The 24,835-nt window shown below is 46.0% G+C and overlaps 11 protein-coding genes across 11 annotated transcripts in view; 5 read left to right on the forward strand and 6 right to left on the reverse strand.

Moving 5' to 3' along the window:
* The window catches only part of BU24DRAFT_437328 (uncharacterized protein), a gene marked incomplete at both ends in the record, with an annotated part of 3,513 nt that extends 3,413 nt beyond the window's left edge, over positions 1-100 (forward strand). The window contains one exon of the mRNA XM_033530203.1: positions 74-100. Coding sequence (XP_033377474.1) covers positions 74-100 — 27 coding nt within the window. The remainder of the gene's footprint in view (positions 1-73) is intronic.
* An 875-nt stretch (positions 101-975) lies between these two features.
* BU24DRAFT_473999 (glycoside hydrolase family 28 protein) lies at positions 976-1,702 on the forward strand (the record flags this gene model as incomplete). Its single annotated transcript, XM_033532824.1, has 2 exons — positions 976-1,285; positions 1,338-1,702. Coding segments are annotated over 2 exons (675 nt in total), but the record flags the coding sequence as incomplete, so codon positions are not given.
* BU24DRAFT_428659 (uncharacterized protein) lies at positions 1,523-2,448 on the reverse strand. Its single transcript, XM_033529533.1, has 3 exons — positions 2,174-2,448; positions 1,836-2,114; positions 1,523-1,782 (listed from the first exon to the last, which is right to left on the reverse strand). The coding sequence occupies exons 1-3, from the start codon at positions 2,366-2,368 to the stop codon at positions 1,720-1,722; spliced, it is 537 nt and encodes a 178-aa protein (XP_033377476.1). The 5' UTR covers positions 2,369-2,448; the 3' UTR covers positions 1,523-1,719.
* Positions 2,449-3,529: 1,081 nt separating this feature from the next.
* Positions 3,530-5,143, reverse strand: BU24DRAFT_428660 (uncharacterized protein). The gene has a single exon (XM_033529534.1). The coding sequence runs from the start codon at positions 5,106-5,108 to the stop codon at positions 3,738-3,740; it is 1,371 nt and encodes a 456-aa protein (XP_033377477.1). The 5' UTR covers positions 5,109-5,143; the 3' UTR covers positions 3,530-3,737.
* Positions 5,144-5,529: 386 nt separating this feature from the next.
* BU24DRAFT_455695 (uncharacterized protein) lies at positions 5,530-6,577 on the reverse strand. Its single transcript, XM_033531388.1, has 2 exons — positions 6,420-6,577; positions 5,530-6,320 (listed from the first exon to the last, which is right to left on the reverse strand). Exons 1-2 carry the CDS (start codon positions 6,526-6,528, stop codon positions 5,791-5,793), a joined length of 639 nt encoding a protein of 212 aa, XP_033377478.1. The 5' UTR covers positions 6,529-6,577; the 3' UTR covers positions 5,530-5,790.
* Positions 6,578-7,348: 771 nt separating this feature from the next.
* On the reverse strand, positions 7,349-8,158 carry BU24DRAFT_428663 (uncharacterized protein). Its single transcript, XM_033529535.1, has 3 exons — positions 7,786-8,158; positions 7,568-7,632; positions 7,349-7,510 (listed from the first exon to the last, which is right to left on the reverse strand). Exons 1-3 carry the CDS (start codon positions 8,061-8,063, stop codon positions 7,398-7,400), a joined length of 456 nt encoding a protein of 151 aa, XP_033377479.1. The 5' UTR covers positions 8,064-8,158; the 3' UTR covers positions 7,349-7,397.
* Positions 8,159-8,479: 321 nt separating this feature from the next.
* BU24DRAFT_497340 (uncharacterized protein) lies at positions 8,480-10,542 on the reverse strand. Its single transcript, XM_033534261.1, has 2 exons — positions 9,610-10,542; positions 8,480-9,556 (listed from the first exon to the last, which is right to left on the reverse strand). Exons 1-2 carry the CDS (start codon positions 10,367-10,369, stop codon positions 8,676-8,678), a joined length of 1,641 nt encoding a protein of 546 aa, XP_033377480.1. The 5' UTR covers positions 10,370-10,542; the 3' UTR covers positions 8,480-8,675.
* A 484-nt stretch (positions 10,543-11,026) lies between these two features.
* BU24DRAFT_497341 (uncharacterized protein) lies at positions 11,027-12,989 on the forward strand. The gene is made up of 4 exons (XM_033534262.1): positions 11,027-11,590; positions 11,639-11,880; positions 11,947-12,181; positions 12,236-12,989. Exons 1-4 carry the CDS (start codon positions 11,168-11,170, stop codon positions 12,935-12,937), a joined length of 1,602 nt encoding a protein of 533 aa, XP_033377481.1. The 5' UTR covers positions 11,027-11,167; the 3' UTR covers positions 12,938-12,989.
* Positions 12,990-14,198: 1,209 nt separating this feature from the next.
* BU24DRAFT_455698 (uncharacterized protein) lies at positions 14,199-15,839 on the forward strand (the record flags this gene model as incomplete). The annotated part of the gene is made up of 1 exon (XM_033531389.1): positions 14,199-15,839. One exon carries the CDS (start codon positions 14,199-14,201, stop codon positions 15,837-15,839), a length of 1,641 nt encoding a protein of 546 aa, XP_033377482.1.
* A 2,606-nt stretch (positions 15,840-18,445) lies between these two features.
* Positions 18,446-20,299, forward strand: BU24DRAFT_474005 (MFS general substrate transporter; the record flags this gene model as incomplete). Its single annotated transcript, XM_033532825.1, has 5 exons — positions 18,446-18,648; positions 18,707-18,784; positions 18,841-19,127; positions 19,179-19,859; positions 19,936-20,299. Exons 1-5 carry the CDS (start codon positions 18,520-18,522, stop codon positions 20,297-20,299), a joined length of 1,539 nt encoding a protein of 512 aa, XP_033377483.1. The 5' UTR covers positions 18,446-18,519.
* A 2,204-nt stretch (positions 20,300-22,503) lies between these two features.
* On the reverse strand, positions 22,504-24,012 carry BU24DRAFT_474013 (uncharacterized protein; the record flags this gene model as incomplete). The annotated part of the gene is made up of 1 exon (XM_033532826.1): positions 22,504-24,012. The coding sequence occupies one exon, from the start codon at positions 24,010-24,012 to the stop codon at positions 22,504-22,506; it is 1,509 nt and encodes a 502-aa protein (XP_033377484.1).
* Between the last annotated feature and the right edge of the window lie 823 nt (positions 24,013-24,835).

A 24,835-nucleotide genomic window follows, 5' to 3' on the forward strand; every position in this document is an offset into this window, starting at 1 on the left:
AACACATCAAGACCTTCACGTATTCTGCGTACCTGCACTGTTGCTCCCCGTTACCTGTAGATGATTAATATAGTTGATAAAGGGCTATGTCAAAAGCTAAGCAGGTAGCAGCCGTTAACCTCAGCCCTGCTCCCAATCCAGGAGCTCTGATTTTCCAGAGTACTTGGCAGCGGCGTCGCGTAGCCACAGCCACAGACCGAGCAGTCATCATAGGTATGTTACACGGCAAGCGTAAGGCTGGATCTGCAAGTCATCACGCACCAGCCAGGTTCGGCTGCAGGAAGTACCAATCAACAGATCAGTCCTGCATTAATCAAGCTCCCTGTCGATGGGTTCCGGCGGAAGCGAACCGCCGGTCCGAGCTAATGTGCGATGATATGTATGTCCTAAGTTACATCTGCGTATCTTTACCGTAGGATTTGTGGCTGTGCGGATTGCGTCAGTTTTCGGATTATCGTTTAATCCGGGATTAAGGCTTGTGTAATTTACATTACTTAGACAGCATACGCTAAGCCTTGTATGTCGAGTGTCAAGTCGCCTGCCAAGAGCTGTTCAGTGCCTCTCCTGCCGGATAATTCCGGACTACTGTCCTGAATTATAGGTTATCTTTTAATTGCCCAGAAGGCTTTTATAGATAGTTGGAGACTATTTTAGCTGCACCGATGAACATGATTAATAGAGGCGTATATTGTTATATGGCTTTAGAATAGGTGAAGTCGTACAGGTAGATGACGAAAAGATTGACAGCATAGTGATAATTAATGTAATTTTCTATGTTTCTAATGGCTGTAGAAGCAGACGTACTTGATTGACACCTTGAAACTCAAAATACCCTAATTCCACTAAGTTGGAGGATGCAGCCTGACTATTTGTAGAATCCTTTTCGGCACGGAGGGTTTTTCGTTACGCAGGGACGGACGTTAGGTTCTACTTAATTCAACTTTTGCATTGTCGATGTATTAACGCATTTAAGCAAATACCGATGGAGCGGATACGATACGCTCTTCCCATATCAAATTCGACAATTGGGAGGTTTACAATGGAGATGATAGCATTTCGCTCAAAGCCAACAGTACAAATATTGCAATTACAAACTCTGTCTTCCATAATGGCCTTGGCATCGCTCTCGGCAGTATTGGTCAATATAATCAGCAATTTGAGACAATCGAAGGACTCAATGTCGAAAATATACAATTCGACAACACTCTTCATGCGGCATATGTCAAGACATGGACAGATGATCAGAATGGATACCCGCCTAATGGCGGAGGTGGAGGTCTTGGATGTCAGCATTGTACTTCAGTCCCAGCCTAGAGCTTACGCTAACGATTTCCCAGTCACCAAAGATATCAAGTTCAAAAACTTAACAGCTACCGGTCTCCGGGGTGCAGCTATCGCCATTTCACAATGCACACGGTTCAAAGGAGCCCCTGGGCAGGGAAACTGCACCAACTCTCAGTTCGAAGTTGCCGGAATAAGCGTTGACGGCCTCAAAGGAAGTACCAAATCATCCAGAGTTGCAAGCTTGCAGTGCAGTGCTGTCGCACCGTGCTCTGTGCAGATCCAGAATGTCGGTTTGGCTCTTGCGAATGGAACGATTGCACGAGATTATCTCTGCGGCAATGTTGGCAATGCACAAGGATTCGAATGCACTGGCAAGGCCTGTGAAGGAGGAAGTGCCACAGGAGAGTGCAAATCATAAGATAATGACGATAAGATCTATTTCTGGGCTTTTTCTAAGCCATCCACACCAAGGGACTTATGGTGGGTCAAATGGTATGGCTGTAGCGTTGTTAGCCGCAAGGTCATTTGCACAATCAAAGCTCTTAGCCTACTCTGAAAGAAGCGCTGTATGGAATACCGATGGGTAGATTCGCAAAGATGGCAAACAGTCTATTCGCTTGAGCGCTTTTGAACGCCAAGTTGTGTGATATTTCATGTATCGCAAGGAATAGGTTTTGGTTCGCAGTCGCTCCAATGATGTATGCGGTGAGGAATGTCGGCCATGAGATAAAAGGTTTATCACGAAGGAGGTATGCGCAAAGGACCTGCAAAGACACCACGAATAGGACGACATATTTGGTCAGAGGCTCGGGGCCACATAGCTTGGTGACCTACACATATCACAAGCGTCAGCAGGGTTGTTTGGTAGCCATTGAAGACGGGGATGTACCTCAGGGTGCGCCTTTATAATAGCCATTCGTCTTGTACGGTGCGGCTCCTCTGTGTAAGTCCAAAAGAAACGATTGTGATCGTCCTCTTGCGCATTGAGGGTCGAGGGCGCCTGCTGCTCCCCCGCTTGCACTGTGACGGTTTTCGGAGCAGGCATCTTAGGCGGAACCGTGGTGGTAGAGACAGACGACCGCATGATTGCGGCGATGGTGGGTGAGGGGACAATGCTTACTGCTCAGGTGGCGGTAAGGAACACTAATAGAGGGGTAATTTTCGATTGCGAACGATGATGACTGTTTATAAGAAGGGTCAGAATAGTATTGCAGCAGGTAAGTTGGCTAGCAAAGCGCAGATGACTTATAATTTCGATTGGGAGTTGAAGTACCCCTGTTTTGGTTCGCTTCGGTGTCTGTTTCGTGTCACAGTGGGTGACATCAAGTCCGTCATGTTGTGCTCACACCGTGGAGCAAGTAATTTAAATTACTTGGTTGGCCACAAGGACCAAAGCCATCCCTTAGCCTCTAGAATTAAGATGAACAAATTCTTTGTCCATGTCGATTACTTCACTATAGTTGGTCTCCAAACTCTCACTACCCTCATGATCTTTGTGTCCCGCACTATCCTCAGTTCTCTTTGAGTCTTGAGAAATTTTCTTCTTGGCTTCTTCAACATCTTCACGATGCAGTTCAACCAATTTCTGCAACGTATCCATAAGGGTTTGCTCCGCTCCAAGCATAGTGTTCAAGGTTAGATTAGAAGCATAGGTCCCATGGCTGTTTTCCTCGATTTGTTTCCGAATGGATGCTTGCGTTGCCAGAACACAGGATATCTGGACGATACAGCCCGATGTTGATGCCCAACATGCTCGTACTCTTCGTTATATTGTTTTGCTAGCATCCTCGTTGTCTTGAGGCATTCTCGTTGTCTTGAGGCATTGCCTCGTTTCTTTGAAATCATCTAGAAAAGTGTTCGAAGCCATCGTGTTAATTGTTGCCTGTGGAGATTAGCCGTGGATCTAGAAATGACTGTAGACTTACCGCTTTCGAGAGTACTAGGAATTCTAGCTACTGTGACCCTCGGTGTAGATGTCAGGATGCGCTTCTTCAGTGGAGAGATCCCGGGAGAGTTTTGTAACAGCTTGGATAGGGAGGGACGTTGAGGTAGAGAATGGACAGACAATACACCATCTATTATGTGATAAAACCTACTGCAAGGATACCCCTTGCATCTTGGTATCATGCTGGGGGATGCTATGAACACAATTGGGTAACTGTTCTGTGTCCGCTAGCAACCCTGCTTGCGGAGGCTTTTAGTTGCGCTCCATCCTCGCTGGATTTCCTGTACCTGGCGCACCTCCGCCAAACTTGATGGATCCCGACAGCTTCACCAAAGGATGATCATAGTATTGCGAGTGACGAGAGATTCAAATTCATATGATCCCACTCTTCCTTCGATCAAATTTTAGCATATGCTTTCCCGCGTCATGTCTTAGCACTTGATCTCAAAGTGCAACCTGAACTGTTTTCTGTTATCGCGAGAATGATATTGTGCTATAAAGGATAAAGTTAGACTTCGTGTTCAAGCATATCCTTCAGCCAGGCATTGAAGCCTGCAAAGAGCGCTGTGTCTCTCCAATAGTCGCTGAATCTGGTCAATTTCTCGTTTCTCGCCTTGATATAGGCGAGTCTTTGATGTTCACCCCCAGCTTGGAGTTCCACCGCAACGGCAAAAGATACCTTAGTCAAACAAACTGGACAGAAATAAGGTGGCTGACGGCCGTCCTCTTTCATCGATGCCGTGCCTTGCATGTTGCAGGCATAATATACACAGTGCGCCATACCAAAGCAGTGACCTAGTTCGTGCACGGCAGTTCGTGCGACACGTGAAAACCACAATGCTTGCAGCTCCTCCGCAGAGGATGGGCGTGATATCTTCTCAGCTGCCTGCACTGCCTTCCTGATGGCTCCCCACTCAATTCTGGAGTCCGCCTTCGCGGGTATCGGCAACACGTCTTCTTCGGCACACAACTCGTCAACATACTGCTTGCAGTGACTCATTGGCCATAAGTGGTCGTGTTGGATTTTTTCCCGGTTGTCTATCAATGGGTTGTATCGCGCTGACTGAACAACGCAGATCCGACTACCGCCATATGCTCGCCCACAGCAGTAGTCATCGTCTTCGTCTTCGTAGATATCGTGATCGACGAGCAGTATAATGGCATATGCGTCGTCCGGAAGAATGTCTATCGCAGCATCCAGCATATCATTTAGGTTCAATTGTGCCCGAAACACCCCGTCGCGGGATGCACGTACGCTGATTTCCATTGAGCGTTTACCATACGCGAGTTTGATGCATTTCGGCAATCTTCTAGGGTTTCTCTCGCGCTTCTTCTCTGCGGATATGTATCGTAGAGGTTGATCGAAGCGCTTAACCGTAATGCCGTGGTAGAATGCCTCGATGTAGTCCATAATAGGCTCCGCGACGGGGGGTTCCAGGTCTTTCCCAAATTCTGGCTTCTCGATTGGTGGTCCGTCTTTGCCGTTGGTCACTTCGTCGCTCGCCAAGATTGGCTTGGTCCAGCCTGACATGAAGCTTACTTCGTCTGTAACTTCAGGCACTTCGACTACATATATTGTATGTCTCTCCTGGGTTGGTTTATTCCTGGATTGCATATTCAACCACTCTTTGAAGCTTTGAGGCTCATCATCTGGATCAAGGTTGAGGTCGTCCCATGGCAAGACTAATGGTCCAGGATAAGAGTGGGCCAAATCTTTTGCATCCTTCTCGATCCTTTGACGCTTCGATTTCGGAGGCAATTTCCCTGATATTGTGGTTGCAGCTACTCGTTCGCTGGCGTCCGCTCGAACAAATCCCGCTTCTGCTGCAAACGCGGAGCATTCAAGCTGTAGATGCTCATGGAGACAGCACCTCGACATGTTCAGAACGTAGATGAATCAATCAACAAAGAGGATTTTATTATGCTAAGAATTGAATGAAACCCCTGCCTATAAATGCGGGAAATTGAACACTTAGGCACCCATCACCATCTTTTTTTCCATTTCGACGGAGCCAACCATTCCCTAATAGGCGGCCCGCACAGCCACATCCTCGTACAATTAACGAAAGCCAGGTCTAAGCCTCACACCATGAAATGTTCCATCATAGGTTTCTGTCATTTCAAGGTCTTCTAAATGGTCGCGCAGAGCTGCAGTAGGCTTGGTTGCAGTGATGAGCGCTTTGGACCCTGGATAATTTATTCTTTGTTACCTAGGTAGTTACTGGGAACTTGGGACTTGAAGGGCACAAAGCAAGGACAAATTGTCCTAATATATTCACATTGTCTTCGCAAATAAACTTCTGGGAAAGTGTGCTTAAGAATGGGTGTAGATTACGAGAAGTAAAGAAAAACAGTGAGAGCAACGAGTGACGCCTCTCACTTGAACTAGTATTAGGTTGAGTTTACAGACAGCAGCCAAATTTCGCCAACTAAAGTATCCAGGTGGAAAGGCTTGCATTGAGTTGTGACCTTTCATCCATCACGCGAATCGTGCATGATCAAATTCTTGCTGAAATCAGGGACATGATTACAACATTATGGATCGTATCTTTCTGGCGAGCCTAGTCAAATGTCTTGTCTCTTATGTCAATTGCGGTAGTGTTCGAGTTTTCCACATTGTCAGCTTCTGAGTGATCCCAATCCTCTTTTGTCGTCTTATCCAGCGTATCTCGAGCCGACCATCGGTTTGTATGAACCTTGAATTTTCCCCCTGACAGTTTGCAGCTGCCAACTCCATTGAGCATATAGCATCGCTCACCATTTCTGCAGCGATTCCAATCAAGCCACTTGTCGCCTGTATTGAATTCGATCCAAGTTGGATCAAACATACTACAGCGAGTTTTCCACTCTAGTCTTCTACATCGGATAGTTGTTTCCGTGGCATAGCACCAGTACTCATCAGGGCAGGCCTGATCTACATTCCAGCCTCCTTCGATTGTGAATCTTTCGATCTCGATTGGGTACCATGGTCTGCATCTTCTCTGACCTTCTCGAGGGTATGCACGCTTTGTGATGTTCAATTCGACATCGGCACTGTATTCTAGGCTAGAATCGGCGTGGAAGCTGCCTTTGATCGAGAGCGAGGTTGTATCTGTACCAGTGTCAACGTCTATGAAAATTGGACTTCGTTTAATTGTACTCGATTCAAAAGAACTTCAAGAGCCATTTCTCTCTCTGAGGGAATACTTACCATTGAAAACTGGAGGCACCTGGTTATTACTGGTGGCGTTTCGCAACGTAGCGCTTAGGACCCCAGGGAGGACCAGCAGTGGAAGGACGGTCACAGAGATGCGGCGCATATTGCTTCTTTTGAGTCGTGGTATGCCCGCCTCTTGAGAAATGGCGAAGCAACCTGGAAAAGGGTCAACAGGGATGCAAAGACTGCATCTAGAGATGAGATAGGATTTTAATACGTGTTGCCTTCCAGATTTGTTGAGGTTCGAACATGTTCAACCATTTTTCAGTCGGTCACGAGGTCATGCTTGATCCGTCATTCAACAAACATATCAACATTACGTGGACCAAGGTTAAAAACCGGATTTCCATCGTGGTGGTGCATACGGAAGCAGAATCTGGTCCTTATGCTCGTTGAGTCATAGTGATTGGTTACCAGGAGGGATCCACTACCGGTCGGTAAACCAAATGAGGGCGCCGAAGTAGTCTCTTTTAGAAGCGACAATACATTGAATCTACATCTTTGGGATAAATTGAATGAGTATTCAACCTTAATAGCTTCTACAGGGTTCAATGCGTATCTTTTCGTGGCAGAGTAACCTTGGCGGCATGTTAGGAACAGTGGGAAGGAATAGATGGAGGTATGCATTTGTTTTTTCGATCAAGATGCCTAAATTTAACCCAGAACCCTTTTTTAATTAATAAACCGATAGCTGGCACGGTATCTCTTGTCGTCGCGCCGTCATGTGGCGTTAGCAACACTCCAATAGATCGGCACGGCGTAAGTGTTTCAAAGCAAGGCGGCGCGGGATGCTTGGGTAGGAGTGTACCCGTACAAAAACATGAAGACCCTAGTTGGACCAGTACGAGCAATCGTGTCTTACAAGTACTTAAAGCCGTAACTAAATTAATCAAGGGAAAAATACTTCAATTCCAGTCTATACTAATCATACCACTCTACACCTTTGCTTTCTACTATGATTCGGGACGTTCATCATCGAATGGCCAACCGAGCAACATACATAGCAACACTAGCAATTACTGTCCTACCCCCGAACTGATCCTGTATTGACATTCTGACTTTTTGTTGGAGGATTTCTATGATGAGTTAATCCATGCGAAAAGCAAAGCAGTAGGAGATATGACTTACTTTGCCAAAGGCAGCCTCGTCCGCGCACTCGCCTTGTTCTTTCTTTGGTGGTAGAGCGACACATGCGTCTCCTTTCTCCGTGGGTATCTGATTTTTTTTGCAAGCTTCGCAAGTCTTCTTCTTCTTGTTCCAAAACTTCGTTCCCGGACACGGCTTGCAATTTTTCTTCGAGCCCTTGGTTACACCGCGTCTTTGAAGATCGTTCCGTTTCATGATCTGATTCGCGTTATAGCGTAGATAATGCAGGTCAAGCAAATGCTCAATCAGCATCATTGTCGTGGAATTCAACGGCGCACCCTGTAAGGCATCGTCTGGCGCTTTGGGCATCACGACGTCCTTGGCCGATATAAGTGGAAAGCCATTTGCTGGGGATGACAATGGATCGGGATTGGTCTTGAATCGTAATTCGATAACCATGGCGTCAGAATCGAGCGGCGTTGGGTACACAGATTGAGGAAATAATCCTACCTGAAGAGCAAATATAACGTACTTGGACGATAGAAAGTGCATTTTTCAATGAGGTAGAGATAAAAAAGCGTTGTCGAAGTAATGGGTGGTCTATAGAGCAGAGGCAATTAGGTTCGAGAATACCAGGCTATATAGTCTATATGCCAACCGGTATGGTGCATCAAGAAATTGTCGACAGATTGGGATTTCCTTTTCATGAAAGTTGTAGGCTATCTGGCTCTTGTGAATCCAAAATGTTTGAACACATCTACATTAACTACATCGGTATTCCCTACAGTCAAGGTCTCACGTCCTAACTCCTTGGACTCTTCACGTATCTGGCCTCTCTGAACATATACGTAACCGAGCATCAGAAGTGTAACAGCAGCAGAGTATGTACGTGTTCATGAAAGTAGCCTTGGTACATGGGCATGCTGACTCAAGTTATAAATCATTTTCTCAACGGATGACAGTAATAACTCCTCTACCGCCTAGTAAGAAATGTCTAGATTTGATTCAATCATGAATGAAACAACTATGTGTCATCCATTCTTGATTCGGAAGAACTGAATGATGAGACTTTAGCAATCTCCAGATAGATGTGGAAAAGATCCATCTGGTGAGATGATTTTGACAAAAGGCTAGGAGCCTTTAATTGTGTATGAATACTACTGTCTACCACTCTTGAAGAATCTCACCTGTGTAAAAATGTCTAAATGGACAATACTCCTTCTTGAAATGGTTTTGATCTAAATGATTGATCTTTCCGTCAACGCCAACAGCCTTCCTCCAGCTTTCAACTATCCTTTCGTCTAGACGACTGCTTCCAATTCGGAAGTAGACACGATCGTACTGGGCAATCCGTTGGTCAATTGGCAAGACTGGACACTGTGATGCTTTCCTAAAGCCTCCATGTGACACTCCGCCAGGGAAGTACCACAATTCTAGGATTCTGTCAATGAAATCGAAAGTCAATTCATCATAGCCACCTGGACGGTCGTTCATCTTGAGAGCGAAACGCTTGATTTTCGGCAAGGTTCTGCAGAAGTGCGCGGCGGATGACAAAAACGGTGTCAATGTCTCTGGATTAGGTAAAGACCGGTATTGGTAATAGTTAGAAACCTCGCCCATTGGTAAGTGCGTATCTTTATAGACGATAAAGCCCTTTCCAGGCTGGAGTCCGGGCTCATTTTCCAAATCCTCTTGTGCGGCGAACGCCGCATCGTCGCGAAGGTAGAACCAGTGCCCCTCTGCACTTGAAGGAGCAAAATGGAGATAGAATTCTTCCAATTGGGGAAAGAATATGGTAGAAGGTCTTTCCACGCAGCTCTGAAACATGGTTTCGCTTACGACCATTATCCCTTCAAGATAGAGCGTGCGCAAATTGGCGAAGGTCGAAACCTGCCGGAGGAGGCGGTTGGAGAAATGATCAGTAATATCAGGTGAAGAGATCTGATGTAGATCGACATCTTCGTTTTTGAGGTCTTGAGTATTGGAATATATACGAATAACTTCCAGGGATCTATTCAGTGCCTTGTCAAGGGACCGAGCAAGTGCTATACGGCGCATGTTAAATTCACCTCGAAATATAGACGAGTGACGAACATACCTAATTGATATTCCCTTCGCCAGTTTCGGCCCCAGTTGTAGGGATCTTCAAAGAAAACCTCCATATTGCTCAAGTTTGGGAGGTGTGAAGCCAACATATGGATCCATTCAGGATGCAGCCACTTCGAGCAGCTGCTGGCACAGGCACGAAATGAAGCAACCTGATATAAGGCAGGAATATTCCGTAGTTCTGGAACTCGAACTGAACCTGGGCGAGTGCGTACTGCAGCCATTTCAGGTCTGGTATGTAAACCCCATGAACAAGGGCGATAGGATGGTTTGACAAGCTCACAACGACCGGCCCGCGTACAATTGTAAAACACAAGCTTCATTGGAGGTGCCGTTCGTCCAATTTGCGCTTGGAAACGAATTTCGATATCGCTCAGAATGCGGAAAAGCTTCGTCACATCACGGTGCCAGATATCTCCTTCAGCGTCGAAGTCGACTTTGCTATTCACCGGACAGCACCTGCCGACCTCATCGTCCCATACTTCTTCTTTTGGAAACTTGATACTGAAATAGAGCTTTTGCACTAGCTCACGCCGTCGAATATTTGTTCCCTGGAAAAGTTGCTGGAATGTTTCCAGTTCCGAGTTCAAAACTTCCAGTTTCCGAAATGTTTTGCTTTCAATTGCAGCTTGCCATGTATGCGACAGATTGGCAAGGTGTGCCAGTTTTTCGTCAGGCGGGACCCGACGATAGGTCCAAGGTCTAATTTCAGATATGATCATGGATACCAGCTCTAGAGGCATACGATTCATGATAAACGTGAGAGGAAGGGCGAGCAAACGATGCCTCGGTGAGGAAGTGACTGTAGGGCAGCGGGAAATGGCGAAATAAAATGGGACAGTGACTGATCCAATCAACGGTGCTGTAAGGAGAAATGTGCACAGTGGTTACTATGAAGTGACATTCGCCTGATTGTGATGCTTTGCCGCAAGAAATTTGCTGTGCCGATTCTGTGGCAAGATGGACATCCGTACATATATGTACATCGCAGGTACTGATATTGCGGCACAGTGCATGCCACGTCATGTTTGCGGCGCATCGAGCATTCATAGCCAATCGTTGCAATAGCCCGATCCGCATGGATGCATGCACCGGCGGCAGATTACAGCCATGTTGGGATCACGGCGCGTAGAGTATGGGGGCTGATTAGGAATTGTACACATGAATCCTATTGAGTGTCTCCACCCTGTGCCTGAATCCTTGATCCTCCCCAATGTGACAATGCTAGCAGGCAAAAGGTAGAGTTCAAGAAGGCAGCAAGAAATTCAGAACGCCATGCAGTTGAAACACGAAGAGGATACACGCATCTTTTCCTACGAACTACGCCGTGAAAGAGACTGGAGATGGATTCATCCGGCATAATATGGCCACCGTTTCGAATAGTATCGAGTACATTCATCTCTCAGATTGACTTGTCGAATACTGTAGCATATCGTCGAAAGTGAAGTCATCAATTGTCTCTGAACTGGAAATAAATATTCTGACAGTCCCGAGATTGATGACAGTATGCTCGACACAAAAACACTTTTCCCAACATTTCAGTTGCAAAGATGCTTTCCATCGCGACGGTAGCATTTTTCCTCATTAGCCAAACACTTGCCGATTCACATCTTGTGTCCGCTGGCCCGGAACTTGATCTCGTTCTCAATAAACTTGGAGAACACGAGCTGGATCTCGTCCACTACGAACAACAAAACGACGAGGACATTGTATATATACGTAAACGATCGCCAAGCCCCGAAACATTGAATTGCCCAGTAGCATTAGACTGTGAGGACTACGATCCTTGGGCACCTTTGGAGGACCCTGCAACGGTAGCAAAAAGAGCCCTGATCAAAGATCTCAACGACGAGCTGAAAGCAAGAGGATCGGCAAAGGAGAGTAAAATATGTGTGGTGAAAGACGCAAAGACCAAAAAGGAAAAAGGCATATCATTCAAATCTCATCCGTATCCTGACGCCAATCCTGATAAGGTATGCTTTTTCGTTCTACCACCAAGATTATTCATTGACACCTCTTAGTTCAGCCTAGATGAGATGGTGTTTGATTTCAAGGAAATCAAAAAGCCAAACGAAGAAGGTTATTATGAGATCGGAAAATACAAGTACTTGAAGGATACTCGTGCATATGCAACTGAGCATATCCTTGAATGGCACATGCTGAAAAGGTTCCTGATGCAGCAAAGTGGTTTGACTAATAAAGAAAATGAAGAGAAAGATGACAATGACGAAGGGAAGGAGGACGAAGAATGGTGTGATGACCTGTAAGTCGAGAGAACTTTCATCAGACAACTTTCCCCGCAATAATAAGGTCCTAACTTGTCTTACAGGAGAACATACTGGAATGAGGACCTAGACTTTGAGTTCGATTTTCCGGTCGAGCAAAAGGTGAATAAGAAGGGAAATACAGATAGATGGGATAAAACGAAAAAAAAACCAAAACTATTCAAGGACATTACGGCCCTCAACTTTGTTGGCCAGGCATTCCCCGGTACTGAGACAACAAGTCCTTACTGGGATGAATTCGTAATTTTGGAAACGGTATTGAACGGTCGAAAGATGCAGGTAAGCATACGGCCGTATGGTTCTCTTACGCAACCAAATACCTGATTTTCATAGCTTTGGAAAGGGAACAGTCTTTCTCCGAAATTGTCCGTTTCTAAGAGAACTGGCAAAGCGGGTGACACTAAGAAAAACCGCGAAACGCTGCAGTTCAATCTCGAGAAAAACATATGGTACGATCACCAAGACAAAACAACGAAATCGCAGACAACAACAGACCGAAAAGATGCAAATGGTAAGACTGTTACTGTCAATAACAATGAAGGCAAAGTCCAAGGTCTGGCAAAGTTTCGCGATGTCCTCGGCGTATACAAATATCATCAGGACGCGGACGTTGTAAAATTCATGAAGTCTCAAATACTCCGCGTGGCAGAACATTTTCAACACATGGACGAGGTCGTGCTGCCTGAGAAATTCAAGACTCAGAATTATAAGCCGAAGGGTTACGCTGAGAAGTGGCTCAAGTACATGGAAAAGGAATACGATCACAGAATTGAGAAAATAGAAGAGTGGATGGAAACATGGTCAAAACACATCGCCACAGTGAGTCAAGGAAAATCGGTGTCAAACTTGCAGAAGATGTTCCAAAAACGGAACCTTGGTGGGAATGGATGGACGGGCCAGTGTGGTACTGCCGTTGACGAAGAATTACAAGAACGGGCAAGGCTTCTCTTGAAAGCGTATGGAAACAAGGGCAAGATGAAGAACCCTATCAAGGATAGTCGACCGGGATCACCTATGGACACTGACAGTACGTAGAGTAAATACATTTTGTGCGTTCTTTTGATTGTCTTTCTCGACTTGGCGTTATAGATATAGATACTATAGACGGGCGCAGGGATTAGCATGAATACTGTTACTTGAAGTTAAGAAAAACATGATTTTTGTAAGAACTGTGCCAATTCCCGATAAAAGGAGGATACTAATACGACGGTAGAAAACCTTAGGCTGTTTGATTCTCGCTTCTAGACAGATTTCACCAGAATCTACTTTACGTCCTCACCAGAGCTTTTCTAATCGCACGTTCATCCGTTCCCAACGAGCCGTTCACCATACCACTCATTACACCCATAAAGGTTCTTGTCTCTATAGGCACGGTATCAATTAATTAGCTAATCAAGTGCACAAGGTACTTCTTCTTTTTAAGTGAGAATTTATGGCTATGATTTTGATGTATATCAACTTTGTCGGGAGGTTTTACATGCAATATCACTCGAACTGACTATGCTCTTTACTGCATACCATCACTTATTCTGTGCTCATTTAACCTAATTTATTACCTAAGATTATAAAACTATATTAATACCATAGCCCAATGGATGGAATAGTCTACAGAGGATACACTATACGAAGTAGCCTTCACGCGAGTGTGGTTGAATTAAAGAAGTGAGCTTTTGAAAAGCATTCAGCTCCGAAAATCGTCACAAACATTGATATTAAACTCCTAGGATTCAGTTGCACACTGGAAAAGTAAAGGACAGGATTAATAATAGCTGCCCTGAGCGTGGTGCTGATTTTGCACTCACTAGGCGTCAACCAGCAACACCACTCAAATATCGTTAGTGACTCTCAAATGCGTATTTCAGTGAAACTAGCCTCAAATGAACTCTATGATTCAGTGAAATTGATCCAGTAACAACAAAAACTTTCATTGTGTAAATTTAGCACAAATCAGATACATTATCACTATTTAAACCTTTGTGCACAATACATCTGATATTGATAATTGTCTTGACACTTTCTTCCCCTTCACCTGTACTAGATTCTCCCACTCATTGTATTGTTTAAGCACATCACCTTCACCTGAGCTGTTCTTGGCAGCGGTGAGCCCAAATACAAAAGGTCTGGTTCTCTCAATGTATTGACTTCCACTCTCCTCGCGTATCTTCACCACACACCCAGCTAAGAAAGAAAACACGTTCAACTTACATGTATACTCACACAAAGCAATTACGAACCCGATAAAACTACTCTGCACTCCACTTTCAGCGCCACTACAAATCCACCACATACTTTCATCATGGTCGGGTGTACTTGGTCCGACAAGTTGAAGAGCTCAACAGTGATTAGTGAAACCGCAGAGCGTGTCCAGATGACTAGGCTATCCCCGGCCTCCCCGAGTCAGGCGAGGAAATCAATTTCAGCACCCACCGGCTCCCCTACATTCACCAAGCCAAAGTCTCCCATGACGACAACCGGTTCTTGGGTACACGAGGATTTCGGGGCCTCCTCAGCGGATCGCAAAGAGAACACGGAGCTCGACAAGAAGGAAAAGATTATCGAAGGATTGCAACGAGCGCTCAAAGACAGAGATTCTCAAATCGTTGAGCTACGGTTGATGGGCGATCGGAGCGGAGTCCTGATACAAGAGCTGCAATTAAGCCTCAAACGCGCAAATGAGAACATGGAAAGACTGCAATACGAATTTGCGGTTTCCTGGATGGCAAACACCAGCGACGTGGAGGTGAAGCACAACGGCAAAGCCCACCCAGGTGAATGTGAAGACGGAACCGACGGCGACAAGCCCGTCCCAGCTCTTCGTGAGACCGATTCGAATGAATCTGATCTCGAAATCGAGATGAATTCTACGTCGAGGTCCTCCAATAGTCGAGATACTGCCGAGATCAACGACGAATTGGTATCGTCGCAGTCCTGCACTAGCTCTTCGGGTACGACTGCTAGTGCAGGGTTGTCAGCCTTTGAGTCTCGCCCGGAAAAGAAGATCGTTACTGTGGGATCGGCACCGAAGCTCACATTTCCTATCAAGAACGGAGGTAAAATTCCCGCTAGGTGCAGCGACGAGACCTCCAAGTCAGGTCTCCCATCTGCCGCATTCGATTTCGGGCTCTGGATTGTTAATGGGAAGATTCCGGATGTCCGATATATAAGCAAGGACCAGCGCGCATCTCTATTCAAGGGACCTACTGTCCTGGTCTGCGTGGGGAAAGAAAAGATTCCCAACGTTCCGAAGCACATGTTCATGGCAGTGTCTTCCAAGGCGCGTGAACATTTCTTGAATTGCCCAGCCGATTCCTTCTTTGACGTTGCCGATAACAACATTGACCCGGCTGATGTCAAAGATATCGTTGCCTGGTTCACGGCAATCGGAACGTGTAAAGGGGACACATACAGCTTGAAGATCCAACCGAACCATGAGCACAACGTCAAGCTTCGGTATGCAGCCATTGTCCTTGGTATGGAGGGTTACGTTCGACATATAACCAAGCACCTCTGCGATCAAGTTCGTGAGGGCGCTGTACCTATATCCCTCGTTCGCAGTATCGTTCATTTTACTTCCGACAACGATTCACTGATGAAGTGTTTGGTCAACAACCTGGCTCACGCTCAAGTCAAGGGCAAATTATCTGCTCATCCTAAGCTTGCTGCATTCGTCTCGAGCAATCCACAATTCAGTGACGCAGCCCAGCGAATTGCATCCGGCATGATGCCCAAGCGTGCGGTCTCTCGCGGTCGAAATGAGTCCTTCCCAGATAAGGCTGGAAAAGAGGCTTTCCGATCTGCCTCAGCGAAGTCCGCTTCCCCTTCAAAGAAGCGCACGAAAGCCCTGGTTTCCCCGAAATCGACTCCGCGCCACATCGCTCATGGTGTGCAAGTCCTGTCTGCTCGTGAGGCAGCCAAGCTCCCCCGCCGTAGTGCTTAGACAATGACTGGAATAATCGCATCAATTGACATGCAAACCTTCTTTGTCGGTAATATCTCACAGTCTGTATGAGCGTAACTCGACTGCTAAGGAAAATGAAGTGGCTTAGCCAAGTGTACATAGTGCGTAATCAAAGTGTCTGCTAAATCGTAAATTCTTTGTTACCTAATCCGATATCTTGTGTTCCACTGACTTTGAAAACTTCTCTTTCAAGTTTATATAGAACGGTTTCTTGTCTTATACGTGTGTCCTAAGGAGAACATACTAATATTTTCGTATCCATGCAAGATGAAGGCCTTCAATATGTGCATAACGGTTGGTAAATCAAAGGATACAGAGAAACACGACAGGACCTCAGCTGCTTGAACGGTAATTATTGAAGCAAACAGCGCTTCTAGATAGTCTCATTATCCATGTCACTGGGGCATGCAGCACCAAGTAGGGTGCAATTATCTACCATGTTCCTGGAACAACAAGATGATAACTGCGTGGTACAACCTTTGTTCACCGTGCACACAAACAGTCGCAACATTATCTGACTGCTTGTAACTAAATTAACGACTCTTCCCTTGTCAGGGCATTGTATCATGCAGTCTACCATACGTGACACAGGCCGCTCAGTGTGAGGCAACATCAATCGCATGTTCCTGGTGACGTTTTGAATTCCATCTTAGTGATGAATCTAGTAGAACGCAGTTATGGAAGTACCATGTTTATCTTTTAATTCATTGCTACCTAACTAATAATCACAAACACGAACACAGCATTAACAGTACGAATAAACCAACCTGACCAATGACCATGCGATACATACTCCCACGCCTTTCTTGAACAATTGTACTATCGCGCATCGTTGTTCCTTCTTTGTGGGGAGTAAACACTATCACCCGAATTTTCATATTACTTTATCGGCGTTGGTTTTCAGAGTCGTGACGCTAATCGACATCAACATTCACATCCTGTTTATATATGCTCCACCCAAGGCAACTGCTCTTTCTCTATCCTCCACGATTTCCCTGTCTTATCAGCTGATTATCTTGTCAAATATCGCCTCCAACATGTCGTTCTACAGGCTCATGGCTCGCCGACGCAAAGCAGACCTGTCCAATACTTCCCGCCGGGAATTCGCTTCGCCTCGTTTCAATTGTATTCTTCGTTCACTCTTACCTAAGGGTCCACCAGTGTGTTCTAGAGTCCCACACGATATGCTAGACAAGCAAATCCACACGGCGACCTCCCACGAGCCAGTTCTATAATCTCATGAGATAAATACGAACAGCACCACGCTTTGGCATAGGAATGAACTGTCGCAAAGAATTCGTCTTTTGCAGGCGAAATTTCATTGTCCTGCTAAAGTCACTGGCCTGTTGTGGCGGCTGCATGGATTCAATGACCGCGTATGAACGCCTCTACATCGGCCCATCGCATTATGTCGGATGTTCTTGCATTGCGTGGTTTAAGAGTGCGATGACGTAGTCAGGTTCTTCTACAAGCGGAGCTGTAAGGTTGTATGAGAGGTTCTTTATAAAATGGGCCGACTTGTCTAGACTAATGCCTGTAAGTGGGCTTTCGCAGAGGAGTGTGTGCGTGAGCTAGGCTTAAAGCAGAAACTTTGATAAAATGTACAAATCCACCATGGGCATTGAGGTGGGGTAAGGTCCGGGCCACTTGAGTGTCGTACTTCAGCAAATTGGCACTTGCTCATGACTCGCATGGCGGTAGCACATATCTGTTTCGAAATCGTTGCTACTTGAAGAACGTATAGCAGAACGTTGCATAGCGATAGGATGGCAGATATGTGAAAAATCGAGCTAGCCATTTTGAGCATAGCATTCACATTTACAAGTGTAGATTCCATTATACCACTTCACGTTCTTCTCCTGGATAATCAGGTCTTTCATTCAGCTGTATACCCAAACCTCGTTCTCAGGCAATTACTGGTTATTGAACTAAATATTGGTAGCTTTCCAACTATTAAGCGCGTACGCCACACTTGTCAGGTCGACTGAGCGTTGAGAGGTGTTCGGAAATATTTCGACTGACAAACATAAAACGTCAGATTTGCAGTCAAGCACATGCTTTTCCTCCATCTCCGAAAAGTGAATCAAGGATTTATTGCGAAGAAGAAAGAATATCAGGCCCTCCTCCCATCAATTATTGGTGTTGCTGCCGTTATTATCCTTATCATGATCAATTGTTATGGCGTCGAGAACCCCGTCGATGTCGCAATCCACATCGGCTGTCAACATGGCGCAAAGCTGACAGAAGGTCACCACCACCATTTCTCTACAATTCTTGCAACTTTGTTGCAATATGTTGTTCCTCGTGAAGCTGTGTGTCTTTGAAGAAGGCATCTGTATTGCATCAAGGCCTCGACAGTGGCCGAAACAAATGAACAGTGTTGATTCTCTTCAAACACTTTAGAGGTTGCCGATACCCGACTTTTTCGTATCTTCATCCGAAGGACGCAGCTATTGATAGTCATGTCGATCACGTACTTTCATTCCTAGCTGTCAACATCGATTGGCGTTTCTAGATTCTCAACCGCTCGCTTGGCTTTTCTACGGGACATTCCCATGCATATATATTTTCACCCAGGTGAACTAACTTGCACTTTCTACAAAGCTTTCCAAAACATCTCTCATCTTTTTCCACAGGGTGTTCTTAAGCTATAATCGTCATGGGCCGGGCAACTGAAGAACCCTCTGTTGATACCAAAAACATATCGTTTGCTGGATCCGATGGAGCATTAACGCCAATCGATAGTCAAGAGACCGATGAAATTGATCCTAGGGAAGAACGGAGATATGTATGAATTGTCATGTCTGCTTGTATTGTCTCCCGTGCTGATCAGATTGACCCTCCAGTTATGGCGCCTTGACGCTTGGTTTATGACAATTGGTTTCATTGGCTATATGTTCAAATACATCGATCAAACGAACATCGTGAGTCAATCAAATTATCAAATATTATTTCAGATTCGATAGCTTACCTTCCCCAGAACAATGCATATGTTTCCGGGATGAAGGAGGATTTGAAACTCTTCGGAAACGAACTCAACTACTTCACGACATACTTCAACATCGGTTACATGGTTATGTTATATCCTTCATGCATTATTGTTTCTCACTACGGCCCTCACATTTGGCTACCAGCCTGTGAGCTTGCCTGGGGTGTCCTTACATGCTGTCTCTCTGTCGTCACGGATTACAAACAAGTTTATGCTATCCGTTTCCTCATTGGGTTCTTTGAAGGAACTGCTTGGCCAGGATACTACACGCAGATCAGGTGAGCTTCAAGCCTATCTCGTTACGAAAAGGCTGTCTGACAAAGCTCTAGTCAATGGTATACTCCTAGCGAAGTAGCACTGCGCATGGCTATCTACAACATCGCGCAGCCCGCTGGTGCCATGTTGTCCGGTGCAATGCAGGGTGCTCTCTCGTCCAACTTTGAGGGTGTTCACGGGCGTTCCGGCTGGCGATGGGCATTCCTCATCAATGGCGTCTGCACCATTGGCGTCGCACTGGCAGCCTTCTTGATTCTCCCAGGCTACCCAGATCGACCGAATCCCTTAGCCAAATTTTACATGAAGCCTCGCCACTATGAAATCGCGCTCGCGCGTGATCGCCGGTACAAGCGCAAGCAGCAGGTGCCTATTACTGTGAAGACTTTCTTCCGTGCCTTTACCTACTGGCAGCTCTGGGCCGTCGCAATTTCATGGAGTATTGGCATTAACACCCAGCCGGCGAACTACTTCAACCTGTGGCTGAAATCTCTGCGTAATCCCGACGGCTCCAAGAAATACTCCGTCGCTATGCTCAACTATCTTCCCATCATTGGCCAAGCCATTCAACTCGTCAACTCACTCATCCTTCCCGGACTGTCTGATTACTTTCGGAAACGACTACCCTTTCTCTTATTCAGTCAGGCCATCAGTGTCGCCTCACTGGTCATATTGATTGTGAGGCCATCTAACGAACATGCTTACATGGCAGGATGGTATCTTAACTTTCTCAACGCGTAAGTTGTTCTGATCCCTGCTCGTCACATCAATCAATATTTCAATGGCGACCAATACTAATGCGGATATAAATAGTCCTGTCCTAATGATCCTCTGCAGCTGGGCCGCAGAAAACCTCCAAGGCGAACCCGAAGTTCGAACCATTCTGTTTGCAACGGGGACCGTTCTTTCGTACATCCAGAATGCTTTCCTACCAATCGCGGCTTATCCAGCGAAACAGGCGCCTCACTGGCGCATTGGTGCGAAGGTCTATCTCGGACTTAGTCTCGTTGCTACAACCATGTTCTTTGGGATCTATTTTGGATTCAAGTGGGAGAATAAGAAGGCAGAAAAGAATGCGGCCAAGGAGGATGTTGGGGTCGAGGAGCCCGGAAATGCGAATGAAAGCACTACGAAAGGAGCACAGAGCTCTGCGGCAGGTGTGTTTACTGACAGGTAAAGTGCAACTGTTAGCTCGCGTGTACTCAATAGATGTAACGGGGGTCGCAGAGCACGATGCATCGCCGTAATGAAGAGTTCGATGTCTTAGCTACTTAGAGGCCCTGCGACAAAGCAGTCAGATATTGTCTACTGCGATCTTATTCAATAGTCTGTCTATACGACGTTTGAGCTTGTAACAAATAGAATAAGATGCATTGGCTGCAACAAATTGGAGTTAGGCAGGTCTATCTATATGTACGCACTAACATTCACTTTTGGTCACGTGCTTATAAAGTTGCTCATAATTTCAGTATACTGAAAACCATGGACTCAACAATGGACGCAGCGGAAGGTCGTGCTACCAGTGGCCACCTCCGTTCCGAAGTTGCGTTGTTCTGGTAGAATTACGCTGTGCACACGCACAAGGTCTTCTAATTAGTAATTCGAAGCATAGTGCATTCTAGAAAGCTGTGATCACTTCATGGCGTCTTTAGGATACGTAGAGGCAAAGCTCAGTCATAGATACTCCGCCAGCTGATGTTGTAGTATAGTGAGGCTGTCTTGTATCACAGAGCTCGGCTCATCGGTGTCGGCAAGTGCATTGTGTCCAATCGAGGCCACTTGAACCAATATTGCATGAGCTGTCAGAGCTTCTCAATGCACAGATACAGGCTATTAGTTTGGGTGAGAAGTGCCACGACTGTACCCAACGCATTTTCTAAACCAGTGTTTCAAACTTTCTTTGTCACTATTGCTTTTTCTCGCCACCACGTGCCTAGCTGCAATTTTCTTTACTCGCTGCAGACCGTTTATACCGCAGACCCAATTCATGTCTGTCCGGTTCACTGGTTTCAGGGTCCTGCAAAACCTGAAGAGATTCTATTAGATCAGAAGAGGATATTGAAGTCCGATGGAGACGCGCTAATCTCAATCAATAGGGTCATACCCGGGAAATGCCCTTGTTGTCTAGGCATGGAGTGCAAATGGGGAGCTGGAGGGTATCAATTGACACAGTACAAGCAGGACTCTAAGTAGCGGTATCCCAAAACGGTTGTTGTACCCTTCAGATATAAATTCCAATCCACCAACTCAGGCGATGGCGTAATTCGCCCGTTACCGAAGTGGTTGACTGACCGTGGTTTCCTCCACCAAGGCGGAGAATTCCATTTTGACTGGGTCGCGGCGATATATCCTGATCTCAATATCAAAGACGTATGGGTGGATTTCTTTCACGGGAAGAATGTGCGCTGCACGGAGATAGGAGTGGAGGCCAAAATGGATTCGGATTTCGGCCTGCCAGGACATCATTTCGCCAAGGTTCTTGAACTGATCGGCGAAAAGGTTATGAAAGGGGTAAAATTCCGAGGCCTTGTCGACATTTCGGAGTATTTCGCCATGATTCTGACGAAATTCAAAGACTCTCTAATGCCTGCATTGCGTGCAGGTAATGGAATGGGCGAGGATGAAGTTTGGAAGTGCGATCGTCCTTTTACATCGGAGATATGATCCTCGTTCATATTTTCGTCGGCACTTCTCCTTGTACATTGTCCTTTCCTGTCATCTTTTGTTTGGTAGGGTTCCAGTCATTCTTGTGTTGTATTTCCTTTGGTCTGTTTTTCATACATCTGTGTGAGGAGAGACATTTACCTTACCTTTTTTTATCATCAATATTACTATCAAGGAATTGCAACAATTACACTTTCTTTAATGGTGACAATTTTCCTAACTCTGCTTTGTTTTCCCCCTCGCCAATCTGAAATCAGTTTTGTACTTTTAGCGTACATTCAATGGTACCGAAACTGTGTCTCGCGTAAACGAAGCATCTCTGGGAGCACTATCTGTCACGATTAGAATCAATATTAAGAATCCACACATCTGTTCAGTCATGGTATTATAAGTTCGAATTATCAGTCTAATGCAAGTAATGCAAGTAAGGGTATCGTACGTCCAAAAGCAAAACTCCATAACCAGGCGAAGGCTGTCGCTGAAAGACGCCGCTATGAAGGAAGAGATAGATGCCGAAGAAATTCTGGAAGATATATTGTGGAAGGTTTGGGTATCTGTTGGATATATTCAGGGAGATGGGGGCAAGGAAGATCAAGGTGTACCGTGGAGTCCATGCTATACGGAAGAGTGGTGTAGAGCGGGTGATGATTCATTTCCAGTACGAATTGATTATCGCAACAGCAATGGTCTCGATTTGGCGAGCTCTTCGCCTTTGGATCAGAATGAAGAAGGCCTTGGATCCTCGTAAAGGTCCATGTTATCGTCCTCTTCAAGAGTTGGCGTTCCTTGTTCTTCAGCCTGTACCGGTGGAAGTCCTAGAGGTCTCAGCAAGCCAGGTGCCGGAGGGTCGGTGGGTTGCTGTTGTGCAAGCTGAGACTGCTCGATTGACATCTGAACCCTCCACCGGATCTGTTGAATAGCCATCTCAACTTCCTTGCTGGTTGCCGGCCCTTGTATAAGGTGATAACCCATCGGCAGCTGGTGATTCCCTGGAACTCCGTGGTATCCTGTGATGGCAGCGTTGTATTGAATCTGCTGGCTGATGAGATTTGCAACTGGAGCCTTCAGGATCCTTTCGGTCCAAAAGCGGTTGACCATTTCCATCGGGATGGCCAGCTGTATCCTCTTGGGCTCATACAGCTGAATTTGTCCGCAAGCACTTAAGTTGGCCATGATAGCCCGACCACCCATCTTTGTCACCACCTGATCCCTGGTAACTTGGAGTAATGCCGCGAGGCTTGCAAGCTCCGGTTGGTGCCTCTGCTCCCAGTCCTTCCACATCCCATCAACCTTCGTAGCCTTCAGATCTTCGAAGTTCCCATTCTGATGTCTTCCTACAAACAACAACGGAGTCCTCGAGAACCACAGCTGTTCCATGTATTGTCCTGGTGAAGCCGACTTCCCGATCCCAGTTGACTTGATTTCCCCAATCTGCTTCCAGTCGATGACCCTGCCCCCGGGATGTAAGATTGTCTTATGGGCGTGGGTCGATTCGCGATTGATTTGGAAGGTGGTGAGACCCTTCGGAGGCTGATATGCTGATATCATCTGGGAATCCGTGTTGTTATATGCGGCTTCATCTTCGTGGAAGGCGTCGACCTCATGGCGTACCATAATGTTCAGGTTTCCGAACTTGTACATGTGGACGCGATGGTGAGACGACGCCCTTTGGAGTCCTAGTAGGCTGGTGGTTGCTCGATTTTCAAACTCATTACCGAACCCGTTACCGCTGCCAATTGTCATATGCTCCTTGCGGCACATGAACATTGTCTTGCCTATGACGACAAGATCTACCGCGAAGGGGTCGGTTGTTTGACACTTGCCCCAGGGTAGTAGGCGGCGGAGGGTATTTCGGTCGCAGACAATGTCGACATCGTCGAACTTGAAATCTGGATTCATGAGGGAGGTTGCCTGCATAAGTGGTTCGAAGGGGAACTGTCGCGCCCTGTGACCATTTTCATCAATAAAAGATGATTTTGTGGACTTGTACACTTGAAAGGGAACGTCTGGCGGGTTCCACTTCCGGGGCGCACCAGGCACATGTATTCCTGGCTCGTTTAAAGAATGAAGCATCCAACTATAGCTGCAGATGAGAATTGGGTCCGCACTGGAGTCCACGGTGGGTTTCTCATCTGATATGTGCCATGGTGCGATAACCCATGAGTCCTTTGAAAGATCACATTGGTTGGACAATTTTCGGAACAGCTTGCTTGCTTTGTTGGACATTTTGTATCTTCTGGCGGACGAGGCTTTCGTTTTCTCTTTTTCGAAGGAGGTTTATCTTTCGAGGTGGTGGGCTGGCTTTTGTTGCGGTTTGTATATTAGAGACTGGATCGCCCCAATAAGGTTTTTTTTTCATGAAAGGCACAAACATACTTGTAAGTTCGTTGAACTATACTATACTTTCAAAACGCGGTTGGAAAGGCATATAATTGTGGGGTTACGTTTTTGGAAGAGTTGTAAGAAAAGGTTGGTATGAAGAAAAAGCGAAGGAGGAGGAAGAGTGGGAACGAGGGCTCTTATACCTCATAGATTACGCACGTTTACCCGCCCACTGCCTAGGACACTTTTCAATTCACTTTCTTTTGAGCAAACAGCGTTGGGAAATGAGGAAGTGGCACTATTGGGTATGCTATGCTAAGAATAGGTACAGAGTGAAGGAAACTGGAAGACATCATAGCTTTTCGCGACAGTTTTGCTTCGTTTCTGATTCGCCGATTCCCTCGGGGACTCTATTTTATTGGGCAAACATGGTATCTAATTACACTTACTTTGCTGTTTTCCAACCTGAAGTGCTGCCTTGTGGGGGTGGATGAGTGACTTGACATGCCCACCGTTTGTCCCACCATGCGGCTTCGTCCCTATCTTGCCATCCTATCGAAAGGCATGCATTACCTATTGTGGTTTTGGTTTGCCTTCCGCAATATGAAGTCCCGCTAGACATCAGGTGAGGCGTCCACTGTGTAACGCAGAAAGCAATTCACAAATGCTCCTCCCGAAGATGCTAGGAACGCCTCTATTCAAGTACAATTGCGATTTGTTTTCCATT

The sequence above is a fragment of the Aaosphaeria arxii genome (genome assembly GCF_010015735.1).
Source record: "Aaosphaeria arxii CBS 175.79 unplaced genomic scaffold BU24scaffold_14, whole genome shotgun sequence".
Lineage (NCBI taxonomy): Eukaryota > Fungi > Ascomycota > Dothideomycetes > Pleosporales > Aaosphaeria > Aaosphaeria arxii.

Coding starts and splice junctions, on each gene's coding strand:
- BU24DRAFT_428659 (XM_033529533.1), bottom strand. CDS start 2,368: ATGCGGTCGTCTGTCTCTACCACCACGGTTCCGCCTAAGATGCCTGCT. Junction 2,115..2,173: donor TTATAAAGGCGCACCCTGAG/GTACATCCCCGT, acceptor TGATATGTGTAG/GTCACCAAGCTATGTGGCCC. Junction 1,783..1,835: donor CATACAGCGCTTCTTTCAGA/GTAGGCTAAGAG, acceptor ACAACGCTACAG/CCATACCATTTGACCCACCA.
- BU24DRAFT_428660 (XM_033529534.1), bottom strand. CDS start 5,108: ATGTCGAGGTGCTGTCTCCATGAGCATCTACAGCTTGAATGCTCCGCG.
- BU24DRAFT_455695 (XM_033531388.1), bottom strand. CDS start 6,528: ATGCGCCGCATCTCTGTGACCGTCCTTCCACTGCTGGTCCTCCCTGGG. Junction 6,321..6,419: donor GGTGCCTCCAGTTTTCAATG/GTAAGTATTCCC, acceptor ACACTGGTACAG/ATACAACCTCGCTCTCGATC.
- BU24DRAFT_428663 (XM_033529535.1), bottom strand. CDS start 8,063: ATGCACTTTCTATCGTCCAAGTACGTTATATTTGCTCTTCAGGTAGGA. Junction 7,633..7,785: donor CTTGACCTGCATTATCTACG/CTATAACGCGAA, acceptor TCAGATACCCAC/GGAGAAAGGAGACGCATGTG. Junction 7,511..7,567: donor AGGCGAGTGCGCGGACGAGG/CTGCCTTTGGCA, acceptor GCATGGATTAAC/TCATCATAGAAATCCTCCAA.
- BU24DRAFT_497340 (XM_033534261.1), bottom strand. CDS start 10,369: ATGAATCGTATGCCTCTAGAGCTGGTATCCATGATCATATCTGAAATT. Junction 9,557..9,609: donor GCGAAGGGAATATCAATTAG/GTATGTTCGTCA, acceptor TGCGCCGTATAG/CACTTGCTCGGTCCCTTGAC.
- BU24DRAFT_497341 (XM_033534262.1), top strand. CDS start 11,168: ATGCTTTCCATCGCGACGGTAGCATTTTTCCTCATTAGCCAAACACTT. Junction 11,881..11,946: donor GAAGAATGGTGTGATGACCT/GTAAGTCGAGAG, acceptor CTTGTCTTACAG/GAGAACATACTGGAATGAGG. Junction 12,182..12,235: donor TGAACGGTCGAAAGATGCAG/GTAAGCATACGG, acceptor TGATTTTCATAG/CTTTGGAAAGGGAACAGTCT.